At 40.9% G+C, this 22326-nt stretch overlaps 1 protein-coding gene across 6 annotated transcripts in view; it reads left to right on the forward strand.

Moving 5' to 3' along the window:
- Positions 1-4607: 4607 nt before the first annotated feature.
- ZNF462 (zinc finger protein 462) overlaps positions 4608-22326 on the forward strand; it is a 110762-nt gene continuing 93043 nt past the window's right edge. For 2 of the 6 annotated variants that reach the window (XM_050948148.1, XM_050948155.1), the window contains exon 1: positions 19278-20273. Coding sequence is in view for 1 of the 6 variants with exons in the window: in XM_050948157.1 (XP_050804114.1) it covers positions 5789-5978 (190 nt within the window). In the remaining 5 variants the exon portion in view is untranslated. Of the gene's footprint in view, positions 5445-5732; positions 6663-6838; positions 7078-19277; positions 20274-22326 lie in introns of those variants that run through there. The other 4 variants (XM_050948151.1, XM_050948157.1, XM_050948152.1 and 1 more) reach the window with 4 other exon arrangements.

Below are 22326 nucleotides of genomic sequence, written 5' to 3' on the forward strand. Positions count from 1 at the left end.
TCTGTATAATTACATGGAAAAGCCACGCCTGTGAGCAACACAATTATACTGACATAACCCCGGTGTAGACAGCACTATGTCAACAGGAGAGCTTCTCCAGTCATCATAGCTACTGCCTCTCAGGGAGGTGGAGTGCCTACACCAACGGGAGACGTTCTCCCATCTTGACAAAGTGCTACAGCCACACAGGGGCAGTGTGAGCCCTGAGCAACCAAATGATTTAACTCTTCAGCAGAGAACTGGCATAACTAAGCTCATTCTTTTAACAGTGAAATGTTGGGCTTGATGCAAAAATTATTCTGTGAATTCCTGTGGCCTGTGTTATACAGGTGGTCAGACTAGGTGATCAGCATGGTTCCTTCTGGCCTTAAAATCTATGAATCTATGAAATCAGCAGAATTACACTGATATCAGAACATGAGGCCCTTCTAGCAACTGAAGCCTTTTTCTGCCAGTTATAACGTAAAAAGGGGTGTGTATTTCTTCTCTTCATCGCAGCACAGGTAGAATTACAGGTGATAATACTGATAGTAACTCCTCCTTAGTCAAGGGAAATATGATATTTCTAGTTCTAAAATATCATTACACTTTCTTGACTGGATACATTACGATGGATTCAGAGATAGTGCCAATATTCCTTCTCTGTGTTCCACTCAGTTCCCTCCTGTTACTTGTTTAGAAGGATTTTGGAATGTCTCTGTGCTCCCAGATGGTCTTTCATCTGTAGATTTGTCTCTTCTATGAAGTTCCTGGGCTTGCAGTACCAAGCAGACTTATGGAACATCCTAATACTTGTTTTGCTTCTACTGCATAGCAAGATGAGTGGGTCATATTGGTATATTACTGTAGTTTTACATGTGTATTACCTTATGTAAATAGATCAATAATCCCAATCTATCCTGTCTACAATAGTTGCCAGCACCAGACATTTCAGAGGAAAACGTAAAACATCTCATATAGACACCTATGCCATAAAAGGCCTTGGAAGTTCTGTGTCCCAAAGCACGAATGTTTATTTTATCCTAGTAATGAAACTACTGACATTCTTGTATATGTCTAATCCTTTCTAAAATTCAACCAAAGTCTTTGCATTGATGATATCTTGTGGCAGTGAGTTCCACAGATTGACTATGTGCTAAGTTTTAAAATGCCCCTTTCTCAGTTTTATGTGTGTTGTCTTCTAACTGAATGCTCCTTTCCTTCCTATTATGAGAAGAAAATGGAAGCACTTGATTGACAGTCACTATTCATTACTCAACGCCTCCAAATGTAATAGTCCTAAACATTTTAAGCTCTCTTCACTATAAAAGTTTTTGCAAGATTCTAAATACTTTTTTTGTCCTTTCCTTGACTTCTCCCATTTCTGCTCCAATAATGTTGAGATGGGGTAACCAGAAATAAACATAGGATTGAAGGTGATGGTGTTTTATTGATTTATATAAGTGTAGTTCCAATCTCATCCTTTACCCTTTTCTTAATATCCTCATACAACTTATTTGCATGTTTGTTGTTGTTTACTGGTTCTCATGAGCCGTTATGGTTAATTTAGAACCCATCAACGTGCATGAGTGGTTGAAAACTAGAAGAACAATGTACGGTACCTTGACTTTCCTCTGCTGTTGTGCTTCTCAGCCACCTACCTTGGGCAGGTCTTCTAGTTCTCATTATTACTTTATACCAAAAATGAAAAGTTTATTATTTTAATCGACCTGAACCAATTCCCATCATAGTCCACAGAAAAACTTCCATTGGCTTCAAGAGGAACAAGAGTAATGCTGTAGTTTTAGACAGTAACCATTCTGGTGAAACAAGATTTCCATTTAAAAAAAAAAAACTGAACTAGGTCTGAGCTCCTATGTGGAATGATGGGACAAGAAAAATATGACAGGGCCAGAAGATGCACATCTACAGTCGATTTAGGTTCTTGTAATAGATTTTGCTGGTTTCCTACAGATTCAGGGCTTTCAATTTTAAAAATTATGCTTCTAGGCCCTCTGGTTGTGAAGGTAACCTTCAGAATGTAAACAAAAGCATTGTTGTCTTGGTGAGTCATCAGAGACCAAAATACCAGCACCAAGAGAAGTGCAAACTTTCCTCCTTCCTCTTAATGGGCTGATAATTTGAGAGGCTAATTAGGATCACTTAAGTGTCAACACAGTTAACCTTTTTATTGCTGATCACCATACCTGAGACAGTCCGTTTATATGGTCATCTCGGGTGGATGGACCCACCTGTCACATCTTGACACTTCATCCCTTTTACATTCCTAAGAAGAGGGCTGTAAGTTTTGACAGTCAGACACACTTTCATTGACTGTATTTGGCTAGTTGATGAATTTGCTAGTTTCCTTCTATAGGTAAATGGCTGCCTCATTAGCTAAAATCTTGGGTCTCCTGACTGCAGTTTGTGGAATTGTGTACATGTCCTATCCAGCAGCAGTGGAGAGAGCTCACTTGAAAAGTCAGTATTTGTGTAATAAGGCTAAGCAGAACAAATAATAGAAACACAGAGATCTGTAGATATCTAAAAGTTTGGGGGCATGGCAGTACCTGCAGATTTTAATAAAATTCCCCCAGATTTCTATTTTTCATGATGCATTGTTTTCAGGAACATAGGAATTGTCAGACAGAATCAGACCAGGGGGTCCATATAGTCCAGAGCCTCTCTCCCAGAGTGGCCAGCACCAGTTGCTTCAAAGAAAGATGGAAGAAACTCTGCAGAAGGAAGTTATGGATTAACCTGTCCACAGGGACAGTGTCTTCCTAACCCCCATTAGCCAGGGATTAGTTTGTGCCTTGAGGCAGGAGGGTTTTATATCCCTGCCAAAACTCCCACCTCAAGAAACCTTCTGCAAAACTTGACTTTTATTAGTACACGTGTCATCTCCTGTCTTAAGGGCCACCGATGGGAGGCTCATTCATTCATTTGAGAGGGGATATTTTAGCGAACGCTTCCGCTTTTCAGTCCCCTGAGACATCTGAGGGGGGAAACAGCTGCATCTTCCCTGTGTCTTATAGGCAAGCCTCGTGCTCTTTGTGGGGAAAGGAAAGGGCGGCAGCTCTCTGCCCTGCCGATGGAACTGGATTCTAGGAGCGAGAGGCCAGACAAGGTCAAGGACTGAGATTTTGGGGGCCCCCCCCAGTGAAAAGCAGCAATCGAGAAAGGATCTCACTGGAGGTGTTTGTCCCAGGCTTGATGTCGAGCCTCCAGCCCGCTGTGCGCTTGTTATTTCCGTGGCGTGTAGCCTGACAGAGGCGCCAGGGGTTCGGGTCTTTTCTCTTCTCTCCCTCACCTTAAAGACAGAGGTAAATTATCCGCTCCGCCGCCGAAGGGGCGTCAAAGATCCTGTAAGAGTCCCGGCCGGCCGGGCGCTCTTGCCAAGCCGAGGGCTGATTGCTGCCATGCACCTCCTGGCAGCCGGAAAGCCGGTCCCTCCCTTCCCTAATGTTCCTCTCTCAGCTTCTCAGGAGGGGTCCGCTTCACTGGTCTGCGTGAGACCACCAGTCAGTGGGAGCTTGTCGGAGAGCCGCTGAGTCCCGCCGTGCGCCGCCTGCCCAGCCATCCTCCTCCCCCGCTCGGTGGGGAGTCTCCTTTGGTGGTTTAAGCGGGAGGACTCTGCCTTTTGCTTTAGCTGAGAGGGATGAATGAGCTCATGGGAGACGCTACGTTGTTTCCATGTCTGATGGTTACAGGGCACGATCTGATTAGCCCTTGTCTCCATTTCGCCTTGTTCCTTAGCTGTTGAGTTGGGATGTTAAAGAGAACAGAGCTGTAATAAACCACCGCCATAGCTCTAGTAAAACCCTGGCACCTCTAAGATCCTCTCCGTCCCGCCCTCAAACCACAAAAGGGCTCTTCCTGTTCGCCCAAACTAAAGCCCGATCAAAAGAACCTGTAATTAAAGTTCTACTTCCTCTCCTAGGCATATAAAGCACGACACAGCTTGAGAACTAGAGAAATGCCGGTGATGAATAGGCATGTCCTTGCACTTAGCTTGCTTTGGCATCACTACAATGTACTGATTTTTCGAGACTGTACCCCCCCCCCCCAGCCCTAGATTGCAGCCGGAGAGGGTTTTGATTTGGAATGGAAAGAAGGGGTGGCGCGGGGGGTGGGGGGTGGGGAATCATTTGCAGAAGAGGTGGCTCCGAACGATTTTTTGAAAATGACACTAAACAAAAATTCAGGGTATAACAACTTCATCTTTGCTTTCTTGCCTTCAACATCATGACACCTGATCATTATGAACCTTGATTGTTACTTTCCAGGGTTTAAAATGTTCAGCTACAGACGTGCAGAGAACTTGGGTTGGAAGGTGTAAAAGTTATTTTAAGTAGGGGAATTTCCCAGTCAAAACGTTTCACAGATCTAGAAAGTAATGTTGGTGCTCGGTATTACAAGCTCTCTTTTTCCTACATGCTTATGAGTAATGAAAAACTAGCAATGGCAGAGTCTTTATTTCCGGGAGAAGACTTCAAAATACGTGCCAGCAATGGACAATTCGAGTCTCTTTCCTCTACATCAAATGCAGGCTGGAAGGGGGATTAAAAACCAACCACGTGGTGAATCTGGTTTTATACTTTGCAACCTCCAGCTCCATTATGTTCTTTACCCTGCTAGGGGAAGATTAGCCTCTAGATGGATGTGTCTGAGGGAATCAGCTTAGGGGCACATCTGCATGCAGGAACCGGTTTTTGCCAGGGCTGGTAGAAAGCTATGACCCAGCAGGCGAGATCCATGCGAGCGGGCTGTCTCAGCACCGCCAGGGCTAATGAGCGCTTCTGTGCAGGAGGCGGTGTGAAGGCAACAGCTTGGAGTGGAAAGCTCTTTAGATCGCTTCTCCCCCCTCCACGTCCTCGCGCTGGCCTCTGAGTGACTCCATGTCCCAAACCTTAACTTTGTAACCACCTTCCCTCCTCTTAGGCTCCTCCATCTTCACCACCTCCTCTATCAGCATCATCTTCTCCTCCTCCTCCATCTCTTTCTTTTCCTCTCTCCTCCCTCCCTTTCCCCCTCTTCTTGCCTTTTCCTCCTCTCTCTTTCTCCTTCTCTTTTTTTTTCCTCCTCTTCCCTTCCACTTCGTTGTTGTTGTTAGAAAGGCTTCGTGCACCCCCTGGTGCTCTTGCGTTTTGTGTGGTAGGAGAGGAGATTGTCTTCTTTCTCTCTCTCCCTCTGGTTGCTCATTATTCAGAGAGAGACACAGAGGGTGAGAGAGAGAGGGAGAGAGAGACGGATATCTCAGGTCATCTGCAGCTGCAGCAGCAAGCCAGTGAAGGAGAGGGGGGAAAAAGCAGGGAAAGATGGCGATCCTCCATTGCTGAGACCTGGCAAGGAGCACATGAGACTCACATAACAACTTCCACAACAAACACAAGAAGAAGAGCTAGACACAGAGGAGGAGGAGAAGAAGAAAGCAGCGGCAGCAGCAGCTTCGGGACGCTACTGTAAGTTCTTGCAATTAAAATCCATCTCCGGTTTGGCTTTGGGGAGATCATCTCTCTCTCGCCCGTATTTTCCTTTCTTTCCACCACCCCTTCTTCCTCTGAAATCCATTCATTCGGCCAAGGGAGGAAGGCGAGGAGGAGAAGAAAAAGGGGGGTGTTTTGTTTGAAAGAGAGAGGGAGCGAGAGAGAGAAGTCTCTTGCATGGAGGAGGAGAAGGAGGAGGAGGTGCTGGTGGTGGTGGGAGGAGGAAGGCGGTTAATTAATTTTTTGTTGTTGTTGTTGCATTAAGGGGGGGCGATATGGGGCGATAAGTGAGAGATCAGCAGAGCTGGGGGCATGGATGGATGTGTGTGTGTGTTAGGACTGGATGGTGCCTGGGTGTGTGGACTTGGATCAGAGACGGGAGAGACACAGAGGAGAGAAAAGCTCCGTGCTGGCACGACCCAGGCAGTCGGGTGACCTCTTTCTTTTTCTTTCTCTCCTTCCTTCTCTCCTCTTCCTCCTCCCCTGGTGCAACGCTGGTCCCTCGCCCAGGTATTTGCCTCCTCGCCTCCCCTTCCCTCCGCCACTCCTGAAGTTGGGATGTGGGGGTCTCCGGGGGGGCTGGTGGTTTCTGAAGGGGGTTGCTTGGAGGAGGACAGCGTTAGCTGGAGAGGAGAAGCCATTACACACGCTCCTGCTCTCCTCTGAGGGAGAGAGAGAAAGGAGGAGGAAAGAGCCTCACTTCTTGCTCAGTTCCCCGGGTGTCTCTGTCTTCCAGTCACACAGGGAAGAAAGAGCCTCCCCCCCAGCAGCTTTCCCTCCTCTCCCTTTCCCTTCCTTTATCTCCCTGTCCTCCATTTGCAAGCTGTCTGCTTTGGTTCCAGTCCAGACTCCACAACACAAAGCTCCCCCCCCCCCCCCCCCCCGCAGACACAGTCTCCAAGCTTTTTATGTCTCCTGGAGTAACCTTTCTTTTCCTCTTAGCATTGTACTTTCTACCCTACACAGAGTGAGATCCTCCTGAAGCTCCCAATAGATGAGATATGATAGGCTCCCTCCCTCCTCTCCTCCTTTTTAAACAAAACAAAGTTTCATTTGTTTTAATGTCAGCCACTGGAAAGACCATCAAGTTTGGGGGCTTTCTGCTGCTGCTTTTCGTGTGTGTCTGTCTCATGAAGCGGCTTGCATGTCTAAGAGGAAGTGACTAGTTTGGCAGAGAGCTGTGATCTGAGTCAGGTAAGCCATGTCATGTTCTGTAGCTCCACCAGAAAATGGAGGGGAGAGAGAGAGAGAGAGAGCAGGCTCCCAGTAGACAAAGCTGAGATGGGAAGTGCTCATTATGGATGTCTCTCCATTTTTTGAAGCTTTGCTGGCAATGGCTGGCTTAATCATAGTTTATTTTTTCCCTTAAGGGTTCTTCAGTTTTTCAGTGTGCAACATTTTGATGGTTCTTCTCTGTGACTTCATTCTATAAGGAAATGGAAGAAATTTCTTAGGCTCTCATCCACACAGAGAAACACATCCTGAGGTTTTTTCTCTCCAATTTTCATGTTGAAGTCAATCTTTTAGACTTTTTTTCTGGTTGAACTTCATGGGATTTGAGATGTTGATTCAGTTGGCCAAAGACCTAATTTTTCTTGAGTATTTGGAGGTAAGTGTCTGTCACTTGAGTCTGATCAGGTTCTTCTGCAGAACACCATGAAATGTCAGTCATTAAGGTGCTAAGGGAATGTTGGTAGCCTTGTATTCAGCATTTTCACTTCTGAGGCTCACCATCATTCCTTCTTTAGGATACATTATACATTAAAATGAAACATTTTTGCCAACTAATTTGGTTACATGTTTACAATGTCACAAAGCTTTTAGAGGTGCCTGGGGGCAGGCTAGGAAGGTGAAGGTTCTTAAGGTATCATAAAAGATATGGTTTCTCATTGAAGTTTCTCTTTTTCTTCATGTTGTCTGACTTAAGAACATCCAACAACGTTCATGTTTTCAGTGTCTTAAAAATGCTTATTTCTGAAATGGTCTAGCAACATTGGTGTTCTGGTTTATTTTTAATGTCATTATGGAAACCTAAGATCTTAAAAAAAAATATGATGGCATATTTCTTCAAAGCTTATTTCTTTTCACCTTTTTATATGGAATAGTTTAGGATAGCCTTAAAAAAAGGTTGGCAAGTGTCCCATCATCCTCTCCCCACCAACCTTTGCAGATTGGTTGCAGAGTTTATGCAGTTCTTCAAAAGTGCAAACCAGAATCCTAAAACACTGCAGCATTTAAAGGAGCTACACTATACAGTTTGAAAGCATGGGTCAGTAGAAAGGTGTGAGTAATGTGCTTTGTACTGTGTTCAGAATATTTGGAAGAGCTCAAGAAAGCAATATGGTGGTCGTAGGATAAAATACACACAAAAGTTGAAATACTTGGAGATGGTAGTTGTTGGAGTAGAACTTGGTGATTCTAGCTGCTAGGAGGTTTTAAAAACATTTTCTTGATGCCTTCCAATTTTTTTAATGGTAGTATATGTTCAATATGTTCTACGTGTAACATTTTAGGTGGTGTCGTTCCAGAGTTCTGGTTGCCAGTGTGTCTGGCTCAGTTTCTGAAAGGGTGCAAACATCTGTGTCTTTCTTTGAAACATCACTTTTGTAGGATGAACTTTGGAACACTAATTTCAGATGTGTTTAAGGTTACACTGAAACTGAATAAAAAACAAGGAAAATTCATTTACCATCCTATCAGTGGTATGGGCCTGAGTCAATGACCATTGAAGTAAATGAAAAGGCCCTCATTTAATTCCACAAGTTTGATTCTGGTTCTCATTGTCCTTTTCCCATCCCTATAACTGTGAAACTATTTTTAGATATATACATTCCATAGCCAAAAAAGCAGTGAATTTCTAAAATGAGAGAAACCAAAGGGTTTGTTCTGAGCTTAAGTTCATTGCTATAGAACAGTAGTTCTCAAACTTTTGTACTGGTGACCCCTTTCATATAGCAAGCAACCCCCCATATACATTAAAAAACACTTAAAATATATTTAATACCATTTTAAATCCTGGAGGCAAAGTGGGGTTTGGGGTGGAGGCTGACAGCTCATGACTCCTCCATGTAATAACCTTGCAACCCCTGCGGGTCCCAACCCCCAGTTTGAGAACCATTGCTATAGAACATGAAAAGTGTTATCTTGCAATAGGTATGAGATTTAAGGTGAAGTACCTTAAGGAAGGGCTGACTATACGTGTCATAGTGATGGCAATGTAGAAAATCCTAAATTAGTTACTGTGAATGTAAAAATCCATACAACATTCTTCATGTTTGGAGGGACATGGCCTCATTCTCACAAGAATGTTCCTTCTAGTGAAGATACTTACCTTAGATATTTCCAAGCAGGAACTGAAATTCACATCACAGTAAATGGACTTGATAAGTATTGAAAAGATGGTAAACCTTAAAGTAACTTTGGAAAGAATGTCTTATTTTCTAAATACGGTTACCTCACGGTTGTTCTCTTGACTTTGATGCTTGGTTCCTTGGTTTAAACAATGATTAATTATAATCCTTATAAAAGCACATCTCACCATGAGCTATGCTGTTGAAGAACATGGAATGTAAAAAAAGCACTATTGAATATTTCAAGTTGATAAAGAGAAGAGATGCTGTTTCACTATCCAGAAAAAATAGTATTAATGTGTATATATAATGAGTTCAGAATGTGAACAATCTGATGTGAGTGCAAAATTGGTTGGTTGATATGGAAACTAGAACAATCACAAGCATAAGTGTAAGATTTTTTTTAGGGGGGATTTTTTGTTGTAATTCAATAAAGCTAAAGAGAGATTTAATCATGTTACTGCATTGGTTTGTGACTTAAAGGAAGACTAGTATTTGGAAGCCATTAACTGATTGTGAGGATGGCTGATAAGTATTAGGAGAAAATGCTCCACATAGATACTTAGACATCTGGCAGATGTTATGCTGGGCCCTAAGGAATGGACAGTTTAATTTTAGCACTAGAAAGGAAATAGGAAGTACTAAAATCTTATTATAGGTCAAGCTACAGTTTGAGGAAGGTTATTCCAAAAAACAAAGATACTTCTTGAAATGCTGAACTCTCAGAGACAGAGTAGTGAGCAAAAAGCTACTCTTATGATGGTTGAGTAGACTTTCTATAAGCACATGGAGGTTTACAATAAGAATTAAGATTATTTTATTCTGCTGTAATACTATCTGTGCATGTTGTTGCAGGTAATTTCTCAAATTAAGCTAAAGCACACTGCTTTGTAGGTTTTAAACTGTGGAAGAAGGACATAATCTGTAAAATTGGTAAATAATTATGTACTATTCCTTAACCAGCTTTGTCCTATTATAAATCTATAATTGACCAAACTCAGGGAAGAAAAATATACTCCTAGTTGTATACTAACCAAGCATAACAACACTTAGTTAAGCTAAAATGTTGCAAAGAGTAATTTGGGGAGCTGGATTAGTTGTAGGGAAGAAAAGTTTGTAGAGCACGTCAAGCTTTTGTGTCATTTTTAATTTAATTTGTTTTACTGAGCTTTGTGCTATAGTGAGGAACCCTTATAGCAATATTTATCTGGAAGGTTCCAGTAGCTTCTCTTGGACTGAGAGAATATATTTTATAAACTGTTCCAAGTCTTCTACCAGTGACAGAATTCTATAATTTTCATTAATAATGAAGAGAGTGGATTTGTTCTGAACTTCTAGTTGGGGGCTTCCAAAAAGATATCTGTTCCCATTAGTCTAAACATCAGTGTTTCTCTAATCACAGTGGCATATTGAACTATCCCGCTGGTGACAGGAAATTATTCTTATGGAAATCTTTTGGATAATAGTAAAATGTAATATGAGCCCATTGGATTTGGAGACCAAGCCTTGAAAGTGTTAGCTAAAGAATGTTGGGGGGGAGGAAAGAGGGGAGCCCACTTTATTATAAAATGTGCGAAAGTAATTCTAAAGAAAAAACAGGGCTGAGGTAAGAGTTAAGACTGCTTAAATGTTCTAAAATGTTTAAGACCAAGGAACACAAATTCTTTAATCTAAGAGGGTCTGAAGAAGGTGGTGTGATGCAAGTCTTCAGTTGCTGGCAGAGACACAGTTAACATTGTAAACGGTTGAACTTCAGCATGGCACTTCTCCAAACGAGTTGACTGTTGAAAATAAAATGTTCCAGAAGAACTGGGAGAACAGGAAAGAAGTTAAAATAGCATGGTTTGTATGCCAGTGCTGAAAGAAGAAAAAGGGGGAGGAAGGGAGATAGCTTGACTTATGTTAATTATCTTGTTGGTTGTAGTGAAAAGGGTTTAGTAGAAGCTTCCAAATGAGGGGACTTGATTTATAAGAATTCAGACTTCCTTTATGCCTTGTGTTTTGGAAGCATTCTTTTGTCTACTCAGCTTATTTTTGGGAGGTTGAAAACACTGGGGGGAAAAGTCAAATGAGGTTATTTTTTCTTTTTCTTTTTCTTCTTTTAATTTTCGAAACAAGACCACAAGATTTAACATTTTGCCATTGTTGTCTTAGAGTTCTGTGAAGCTTTGTGTTGCAGTACCAACACAGCATTAGAGAAGCTTTAAGATACGGCAAAAGTGGATCTTCATTTTCCAGATACTTGCAAGTACGCAGGCTCATTTGTGGTTTTTATTTTTACTGTATTCTATCTTCAGCAAGAATACTTTCATTGGTAGCATTGCTTTGTTCAGCTTGAGGCACTGTCTTATTACTGCAATATTCTCAAACCATTCTTGACTAATTGCTAATTGAAGAAACTTTTCTTAAGCTATATTTGGAAAGAACTTCCCCCCCATGGTGGAAGGTCAGGACCACTTGGTATTTATTCTCTAGACATAACCCGCTCTCTTTTTTCCAATTAATTGAATGTCAGTCCCAGATAGAGCAACAAAAAGCTGTGTCTTCTGACCTCCCCATTTCTCCTTGTGCTGAAAACCCCAATGTTTTTGGACAATATGCATGCAGTTGGTGAAACCGTAGAAGATGAACATGCACAGTTGGCCCCTGAAGGGGGTTCATGATGTAACTGGGTGAGGCTGGTGTTGTAAAGGCTTAGTATTTTGTGATAAGGGTGGGCTGGGAAGATCCCTCAAGGAAGCTGAGCTGTTGGGACTATTTTGTGCTAAAAGAGAATAGCGGCAAGAGATCTCGAGGCACATAGCTATTGCTCCCAGATGGGGAGTCGCATACATTCCTTCTAAGAATAAAAGCTTGATGATACAGTCTGGGCAAAGAGCTGTAGTCACAGCAACAATGTCATCAGTGATTAGAAAGGACTTATGGAAAACTTAACTGGGTAATGACCATTTCAAGGCTAACGTAGTGAAAGCCAAATAGCTCTAGAAGCACTTGATTGACCTGCATCACCACAAGGGAGTAGGCCTGTCAATTTAAGAATCCAGTTTTCACCGTGGATGATGCTTATATTTTTAATTGGGAAGAAGGTAAAACTGAATTGTTAGGTTTGTGCTGATGTCTTTGGGACTCTCCCAGGATCTTGTGGGTGTGGGGAACAATTAACCTTCACCCCATACATTGTGGATCTGCCTTTTCCCTTCTCTGATTAATGCTATATGTTTGCAGTTTAATAATTTTACCAATTGTTAAGAAAAGGAATGGGTAGCAGCATAATATGTCATGTTTGCAAGAGATCTTACAAGCACATCTTCGATCCTGATCTGAAGATTAAGGAATAGGATATTTAAACCATTGCATTGCTATTGCTAATGAAAAGCTTTGGAAGGGACCTGAGAATTAGAATCCTAGCTGCTGTCAAGGTAGAGGAAATAAGGCCTTCAAAGGATGCAAGGATTAGAGTGTCAGGAAAAGCAAACAGTAGCACCAGCACTAGTAGAAAATAGGCAGGGCTGTGCAGCCAACAGAAAAGTAGGCTAAGGCATGCCGTAATTATGTGTAGTGGAAACTTGCTGGTAATAGAGCAATTGCGTGGGGTAGAGAGGCATTAAAATGATTTGTGAGACAAAACAAAGCAGATGTTAAGAGGCAGAATGATATAGGAAGACAGAGAAATCTGTGCTTGTGATAATGAGGGAGAAGACTTTACTGAAACATACTAAAAATGGAATTTTCTGATATATATATATAGAGAGAGAGAGAGAGGGTGTATCTTTCTATGATCTACTGGACAGTAAAGGCTTCACTGCACCAGCTGAATGAGCAAACTCCCCTTCCCTTGTGTCTTTTCGGGTCAAACTGTGTTACTTTGGGATGACATCACTGGTCATCAGATGAATTACCTTCCTGAACATTCAGGATGGAGATTACATGGGCCAAAACTGCTGGAATACAACAAAGTGGAAATTGATTGCAATGCTAATGGATTCAAACCATGATGGTTTGTTGTAGGAGGCCCATAAAAGGCTTCCACATATTGCCAAAATGCCTCTGATTATTGGCTAAGGTAGAAGTGTGTATGTATTGGAGGTGGGGGGTCTGGGGAAGGGAGAAGAAAACAAAATCCTGTACTCTTGTTGCAAATGAAATTTTTTGAATTATTGCTTAAAAAGGTAAACAAAATACAAGATGCAAGAGTTCTTGTGCTTGGAGATTCAGGTCAAGAGGGCAGTGCCATTTTACTTGTAGAGCATGGTATATTTACCTTTTAACTACTTGAAAGTTAGTTATCTGTTGAAGACTTTAATTTAGTGTTTAGCTGGGAAAGGGATCATTAATAAAGGGCTCACTGCAGTCAGAATGTCAGAGTTCAGCTGTCTGGTGATGAAACTAAAAGAAAACAATTTTTTCCCTTTCTGCCTCCTTCCTCCTGTTGTTATTTTAAATTGACAGCTCCAAGAATTCCGCATTTCCTAACTTAGGCTAAACAAAAGTTCTAGAATAACTCATGAAGTTGATTAATTCCCTGAAGGTTTCTGCTAACCAGTATATGAAGTGGACAGTCCAATCTCTGTTTTTTTTTAAAGTGGATCAGAAACAGGAATCAAATAATCAATGGGATCATTGATGATCAAGGTGTTAAAGGAGCACTCATGGAAGACAAGGCCATTCCAGAGAAGCTAAATGAATTCTTTGCATCAGTCCTCACTGCTGAGGAACTGTGCCAGATTAAAGTGTCAAAGGAGGAGGTTTTAGAACAAACTGATAAATTAAACAGTAGTAAGTCCTGAGGACCAGGTATTCACCAAGGGTTCTGAAGGAACTCAAATATGAAATTGCAGAACTACTAACGGTGGTATGTAACTTATCCCTTAAATTGCCTTCTGTACCAGATGACTGAGGGATAGCTAATGTAACTCCAATTTTAAAAAAAGGCTCCAGAGGTGATCCTGGCAATTATGGGCCAGTAAACCTAACTTCAGTACCAGGCAAACTCGTTAAAACTATACTAAAGAATAGAATTATCAGATACATAGATGAATACAATATATTGGGAAAGAGTCAACAAGAGTCCCTTTTCTAAAGGGAAATCATGCCTCACCAATCTGTTAGAGTTCTTTGAGGGGCGTCAACAAAGGGTGAACAAGGGTGGATGAAGTGTACTTGGACTTTGAGAGAACCTTTGACAAGGTTCCTAATCAAAGGCTCTTAAGCAAAGTAGGCAATCCTGGGATAAGAGGGAAGGTGCTCCCATGGATCAGTAACTGATTAAAAGACAGGAAACAAAGAGTTTCCTTTGTCAGTATTCAGTTTTCACAGTGGAGAGAGTTAATAGCACGGTCCCCCAAGGTCTGTACTGGGACCAGTGCTGTTCAACATATTCATAAATGACTTGGGAAAAGGGGTAAACAGTGATGTGTTAAAGTTTGCAGATGATATAAAATTACTCAATACAGTTAAGTCCAAAGCTGACTGTAAAGTGTTACAAAGGGATCTCACTAAATTGGGTGGCAGGGTGACAAAATGGCAGATTAAATTCAGTGTTGATGTATGGAAAGTAATGCACATTGGAAAACATAATCTCAACTATACATACAAAGTGATAGGATCTAAATTATCTGTTACACTCAAGAAAGAGATTTTGGAGTCGTGGATAGTTCTCAGAAAACATCTGCCCAATGTGCAGCAGCAGTCAAAAAAACGAACAATGTTAGGAACCGTTAGGAAAGGGATAGATAATAGAAAATACCATAATACCACTATATAAATCCATGTTGTGCCCACATCTTGAATACTGTTTGCGGTTCTGTTTGCCCCATTTCAAAAAAGATATGTTAGAATTGGAAAAAGTGTAGAGAGAGGCAACAAAAATGATTAGGGGTATGGAGCAGCTTCCATATGAGGAGAGTTTATAAAAACTGGGACCGTTCAGCGCAGAAAAGAGACAACTAAGGGGGGATATGATAGAGGTCTATAAAAATCATGACTTGGTTGGAGAAAGTGAATAAGGAAGTGTTATTGATCTCATCACATAACGCAGAAACCCCAGGGGTCAGCTAATGGAATTAATAGCCAGTAGGTTTAAAGCAAACCCAAGGAAGTACTTTTTCACACAACGCACAGTCAACCAGTGGAACTCTGCCATGCAATGTTGTGAAGGCCAAAACTATATCAGGGTTCAAAAAAAACCCTAGACAAGTTCATGGAGGATAGGTCCATCAGTGGCTACTAGCCAAGATGTTTGGGGATGCGACTGCATGCTCTGGGTGTCCCTAGGCCTCTGACTGACAGGTCCTGGGACTGGATGACAGGGGATGGATCACTTGGTGATTGCCTGTTCTGTTCATTCCCTTTGAAGCATCTGTGTATTGGCCAGTGTTTGAAGACAGAATACTGGGCTGGCTGGACCGTTGTCTGACCCTGTATGGCCATTCTGTCTTATAAACGTCTGAGATCGTAAGGAGGAATGATGGTTAAGACACAGAGCTGTAAGTCAAACATGAGTTTTTGTTCCCAGCTCTGCCAGACGCTTACTGTGTGAAGCTGGACAAATCGTTTGTGACCAAAATATCAAAAGTAGCCAGACTATTTTTTTTTTTTTTTTGGTTAAGTGCCTAACTTCAGACCTTTTGGGCCTGCTTTCTTCAGAGGTTCTAACGCTCCTAACTCTCATCAGCTTCAGCTGGGGTTGTGGTAGCTCAATGCTCCTGAAAATTGGGTTGAAGTGATCTCTGGTGGAACTGAGGAATCCAGTATTAGTGGTTGTTTCAGGAAATGTTGTCCCTAATCACTCTAAAAAACAGGGATAAATAACACTTATCCATGTCAGAAGGGATATTGAGAGGCTAAACTCACTGGGCCAGATTCTGCCACTTTTACTCATGTTGAAATAGAAATACGGTAGTTAGCATCCCCTTCAGAGTAAGGAATTATTCACTGTGTGCAAGAGGAGCAGAATCTGGACCATTGCTTGTTAAGCTCTCTGAGACCCTGGGATGGAAAGTGCTATAGAAGTCTACAAGTTTCATTATTTATCGTTTAGCACCATGGGGCTACCACTCAAGTACTCATCCAGTGAACCTTTAGTTGTGCTGACTGATCATCTGTTTTCAGATGTGTATTGCTAGCTAGGGTTTGTATGGAAGAGGAGACTAAAAATATATACACTGTGTCTATGTAACTCTTTATTTGGAAGTGGCTTGGTAGGGCTGAGCAGCTCAGGAGGGAGCAGCAACAAAGGGGTATGTGTAAGTAGTCTGCTGTTCTACTAGAATCAGTTGATTCCTCTGTGTTTATTTTGTTTTGTGAAAAGCGGAGAGGGGGTGAAATGACAGAGAATTGGGAGGAAAAAGGCAGAAATACTGATACTGTCTTGTTCTGGTGAACAGAAAGTTCTCGTCTTTGCATTTCAGTTTTTCTCTTGCTTGTCTTTGTTTTGGTAATTTGCTCTGGCTACAGGATATAGAGGTATCACTATTGGTAGATTCTGAAACCCACATGTGTAGTAGGACCCGTTCAGGTATTTTGGACAGTCCTCCATTCAGTTTAAGGAAATTAGCGAGTGTTAAATATTACAAGAGTATCCAGAGAGTTCTCAGTCTAATTAATTAGCTCCTGACTGCTAAATGGTTGCTATCCTCTTAGTACAGTTCCAAAGGCCAGAGCTTACAATGAAGCAAGGAAGTGCTTCAGTTCCTGGTCAGAAGTGTATCTGAAAGTTAAATTCATGTAATATCAAGTCTACTTGTATCAATTCCTTTTTGTCTATTGACCTTTTTATCTTCTGTTGGGGGGAGGGAATGGGGGAGAAAGTATATCAGCTTTCAGCTTTGTCAAGTCACAGAGAGGTCAAGTTCCCTTGTCTATGATGAAGCATATTGTGTGAAACAGCGTTGTGTATGATAGTAGTTATGTGGAGAGACTATGACTTTATCAGGCCCCCTGGAGGTAAATATCACTTACAGCATTAAGTGAATCAACATATACAATGCCTCTTCTGGCCTCTTGGCCCAGTGGTTGTAGGATAGGAAAAATAAGAAGCATGCCTCTTTGGAGGTTATAGCTGACTAGCTAAGCAATTAGTTTACTGGACACTTTCCATTAGATAAAGAAAAAGTTCCTTCTGGGGAGTGTGTGGACTCTGCCATCAGAGGTTCTATTATCAGGTAAGATCTGTTAGATGATTCATTCAAGGACAAAATATTATTACTTGCTGAAACTGTTGGGAGGAATGAGTCAATATACTGGGGTCTCCCAACTATATGAATAAATAAGTACACCTGAAAATATTTTTTAAATTAATGTATCAGATTACAGAGCAATAACACAACTGTTAGCATACCATACACCTTCCTTTCCACTCCCCCTTCCCAAGTGTACTCCATAGCTCTCAATAAGGAGGAATATAAGGCTTTCAATGTGCTAAGCTATCAGGAGGTCACAAGGAATCACGTTAAAACTGTTAATAGTTTAATTCTGGTTTCACAACCAGAAAATGCAATCCAACCTAAAGCCTTGAATCAAAAGTTGCAGTGGCAGGGTGGTACATTGATTGACTTGAAATGAGCAAACCAAATCTTATATGCAAATGAACATGAAACTTTTTCTGCTTTTTACTTGCACCGTTTAAACACTTGGCTGTCCTTCCCTGTTTTCCAGGGCTAAATGTCTCTCCATAGGTTTATTCATGTAGCTTCAGTGATGTACAGTAACGTAGGGTCTGCTTACCTGTGTTCTGATCTTCTCTGTGGAGATGTTTATTTTGAGAGTTCATGTCTACTTAGTTTTGCTAATACTGTACTGTAATATCAGATGGGCTGTTGAGACCTCAAGGGGTGAGTAAGCTATTTTTAGTGTGTTTGAAGGGTAGATGATGTTTCAGATTATGGAATGACTTTCTGGAGGGTTCATTACCATATACTGAAGTTTAGTGTGCCATGGCAATGGAGTTCAGTCATGTGATTATGATGAGGTAGTATCTTAACTGGGACATAAAAAATCGAGAACATTTAGTTTCTTCTAGCTGGGAAATTGTAAAGGTAGATGGAGCTAAATTGCTACCCTGGTTATTCTTACACTTGCCATTTAAATATAGTGAGAACTTCTAGTCTTCTTTACAAGTGAAATAAGCAGCCTTTTGACAGCGATGCTTGCTGTTCTGTAGCCCACAAATTTACCCCCAAAATCAGAGGAAGCTTCGTATTCAGATGGCTTTTTAATTGGTCAGATCCCTTTGCTACCTTTCCATGTTCTGGACTACAGCATGATGGAAAACAGCAGAAGATGAAGACTTATCTTGCAAAAGCTTATTTGTGTGTAGCCCTTATTCATGTGAGCTGTCCCAGTGATTTGATTGAATTTCAGTATGATTACTCATGAGAGTAAATGTGTGGCGGACCAGACCCTTAGTTCCATAGAGTGTGACTCTTGGGGTTTGCACTGATGCACTTGAAAATGACATCTTAAATGTGAAATGCACTTAATTTTCAACAGCTCCCACCTAAATACGTAAGGTGTTCATTGGTGCTTGCAGGTGGGGATTCTGATGGAGTTCATTTACACTGTCTAACAAATGCTAATGCAATAGATAATTCTTTCACTTCTATTCAAACTCTCCTGTTTTGAATTCCCACACTTTGTATTTTGGTTTGGGGGTGGGGGAGTGCAATTTAGCATTTGTCTAAGAAATACTTAAATTGGATTTCATTTAGTGCCTGCATATCCCTGAGGTGTGATTTCATATAAGGATGAAGCTTAAAAGAACTTTCCCTTTGTTCTGTTGAGTGTATGCTCAGTAGATGGTGTTGAGATACTTCATATCATCTGTATTTATAATGGCGTTTCTGGAAGCTGGGGATTTTGACAAGTTACTTTATAAAGAGCTGAGTTTGAATTATAAGTGATTATGATAGATGCTAATGTAGTTGTCAATGAAAATTGATCAGGGAAAATGCTACCAAGACCCTTTGTAATTAGAGGTGTGTGTATGTACATAATATAAGTTGCTATCCATGTGGTTATACTGCTATGGTACTTAATCTGGCAGATCATTTAAATATTTACTCCAAAAGATCTTGTTCCCTGTTGGTGTGAAGCAGTATTTCCAGTTATTTTTATCTTAGCAACCCTGTTGGAGATGAACCAGACATTCTGCTGTAAACTGTCCCTGCGTTTTGATAGAATTTAATAAAATAAAGTTTAATGGTTTGATCCCAAGGGAAGAACAGACCATCTGGTTAACAGAAGTTAGGCCGAGTAATGCATTGCTGAGAGTGGCACAAACCAACCAAGAATATCTGGTAATGTGTCCAGTTGCTGCATGTATTAAGCATTGAAATGGTGCTTTCAGATCTGCAGAGCCAGCACTCCTGTTACCACTGCTGTGACGCAGGAGATAATTCTGTTGGGCAAGCAGCAGCATGGGGGTGGATCTACAGTACAGGATGTGTAATGTCAACATGAAGCATTGGAGCTGGCAGTAAGAAGGAAAGCAGCCATTTCATGCCAGTGCAGGAAGCCTAAATAGATTTTTCCCTCTGCATCTTCTCCTTTTATGTTGCTTTCATTTCAGTATTACATGATTACCTTGTGCTTTGTCATCTGAAAACTTCAGCCCAGCAGGATTTCATTTCTTTCTTTTTTTGAACCTGTCTTTTTAAACAACTGAAGTATACTCCAAAAGCATGTATGATGGGTAAAAAAGGGGGGGTTGAACAAATCTGGAGAATGAGAATGGTTTAGTCATGTGAGTCTTGAGCTTCAGATGAAGTTTCATTGTAGATCCTTTTGTCTTTAGTGCAGAGACAGTTTGTTCAAAAGCAGTAATCATTTGAGAACATTGTACTGCAGCTGTGAAGTGAAGAAGTGTACAGAATATTGCAAGTGATACTGCATAGACTTTGCAATTATATAATTGCTAAGTAAACATAGAAAACTGTCACAATTGTCTTTGCTTTCCCTCTTAACAGGGAAGTCCTACAATTTAAGATTTCTTTTTCCCTTTTTGTAAAAGCCAGAGGCAAATTAACCATGCTACTAGATTTTAAAAGCCAAATACAATCACTGGAGTGAATAAATCTGCAGGAGGAGACTTCATAAATGAACTTGCCAGGCACTCTTTTGACTCAGACTGCAAAAACCTAGTGGCTTGCAGTGTTGTGGATTCTTCTGTCAGCCGAATAGGAAATGTCTTTCTTTCTTTTTTTAAAACGGAGATACCTTCCTGTAGTCACAGCATGGAATATACCAGAGCTTACTCAGTAATGGGCATGGTAGAGCTGTACTTCATAACCAGAGCCCTCTCAATTTCAGTTGCCTGTTCAGTGGGATTTTGAAGGAATACTATTAAAGCCTAACTTGAATGAATACTTGTCTTGGATGCTGTTTTGTGGTAGCCCTGCAAGGTATGACTAGTTTCAGACGTTCCTGAGAGCTGATGACAGAAGTAATCAACCCACAGGTATGTTTTTCCAGTGGCATTTTGGGAATGGGAGGAGATGTACATAAAATGAGATCTGTCTAGGAAGACTGTTTGTTCTGTGCTCTAATAACTTCATCCCTTCATCCTTCTGCTCACTCCACTGGCTCCATTCAGAAGATTTTTGGTTGAAGTACTGCAAGTCTAGGACTTGTGCTTACAGTATATATTTGTGGTTGTTTTTAAAGCTCAACTAAAAATGACACTGAACAATTTATCTGGAACTGGAATGGCATTTCCCAATGTAGAACTTCTTAGTTATATAAAATAATCCCAGGTTGCAGTAGTTATTTCTGTACTTGCCAGTTCAAGGATATATCTGAGCCAAGAGAACTTACTTTAATAATAGAAGATATGGTTCCTTCATCACTTCTTGTATAATTCTCACTCTACAAAGCCTTGTTTTCCATTGGCTGGTTGTCTTGTGTTTTCAGTATTATTTGACAACTTCCTAGCACACTTTGGATGAACTCACAATCAGGTGTGTTTTTGCCATCATAAATAAGAAATAATGTTTCATGTTGTTCCCAGATTTTTGCTTGGGATATTTTCCTTTAAACTTCTTTGTGTTGTAGAAATGCTCTAAAGAAATCTTATTTGACTTTTTTAAAACAAAAAATGTGGTTCACTGTGAGAATGGCTGATTATAAATAACATCTAAAATAATATCTTACCCATAGCAAAGTTGGCAGTCTTCCATTGAGTTAGCCTGTTTCAGCAAGGAGCTCTGGCTTAAGATGTAAAGCAATCTGCAGGGACATATGATCACACATACTGGCAGTTTTCTGTGTTATCATCATTTGCTCTAGCTGATGACTAGGAATTACAATCGTTGTCCGGAAGACCAGTGAAATCCACAGTACATGACACCAGAGGAATAGGCCTGACCTATTAAGTACTGAGTAGGCAGGATGCTAGAGAGCTTCTTAAGGATTTTGGAGATCATAGCGAGTCTTCATGGCACAGTGTTGTGGAGCAGTCATCTAAGTGAATGTTCTTAATAGATATCTTTTTTTGTTTCTGGCATCAAAACAGGTAACGCTAGGCAAAGGATGTCTTGATGAATGACTCTGCGATTTCCTGTAGGAATTGTGATCTATACATAATGACAACATACCTTCCTGGGAGATCTCTTCTCCCTGTGGTTTCTAATGCCTGTGGTGGTGATGTGGGAGATCAAAGTGAAGATTTGTAATGTAGTGACTTTAGAAAGAAGACATTGTGCAGTTACATAAAAATATTACCCAAAATAAAATAAGGAACATAGCATAAAAAGAGTCAGTATGCATTATTCTGAAGATATCACAAGACTAACATTAATGTCCTCATACGTTCCACATTATGCTTTGATTACACTCACATGGCTTGGTAGTGACTTCATCTAAAGCTCTCAAAGTATAATACTTGTTTGTGGTTTATGGCAATCCAGCAGCTATATTATCTCAGCATTTATCTGAGAAGCTTCAGTAACTACCATGTACAAAATTATTTACGGGTTATATACTAGTACATAGAAACTTGGTAAATGATCTTTTTATTTCCATGAAGAGATTGGACTCCTCAGCTCATCTCGTACTCTAGCTGGGCTGAGTGCGTATATATAGCTACCTATTAGTCATCAAAATTTAAACTCATCCCATGTCATCTTCTGAATTTCTGTTCCATGGCTCTTGTAATAATAACTGTAGGTTTCTGATAAAACAGCCTCTCTTTATTGGCCTCTGTGTTGCATGTAGTATGGCACACAGTATTCTAGTAGGATAGCACACGTAAAACAGAAGAGCAGGACCACAGAACTGGAAGACTGGAATCACTGTGTTATACATAGTTCTATAAAAATCTTGAACTCTAGGCATTCTGGAAGTGACTGACTGGTAAGATTGTGTTGAGTAGAATACAGGTTGAAGATGCCAACAGTGATGATTTTTTTTTTTTTTTTTTTTTGCGGTGAAGATATATTTACCATTGAAATAAACTGACATTGGAGGCCAGGGCATAGGCAGTTGTGAGCCAGATCTACTGCTGCTGCAGCCAG

Source organism: Gopherus flavomarginatus, chromosome 3, assembly GCF_025201925.1.
Source record: "Gopherus flavomarginatus isolate rGopFla2 chromosome 3, rGopFla2.mat.asm, whole genome shotgun sequence".
NCBI lineage: Eukaryota > Metazoa > Chordata > Testudines > Testudinidae > Gopherus > Gopherus flavomarginatus.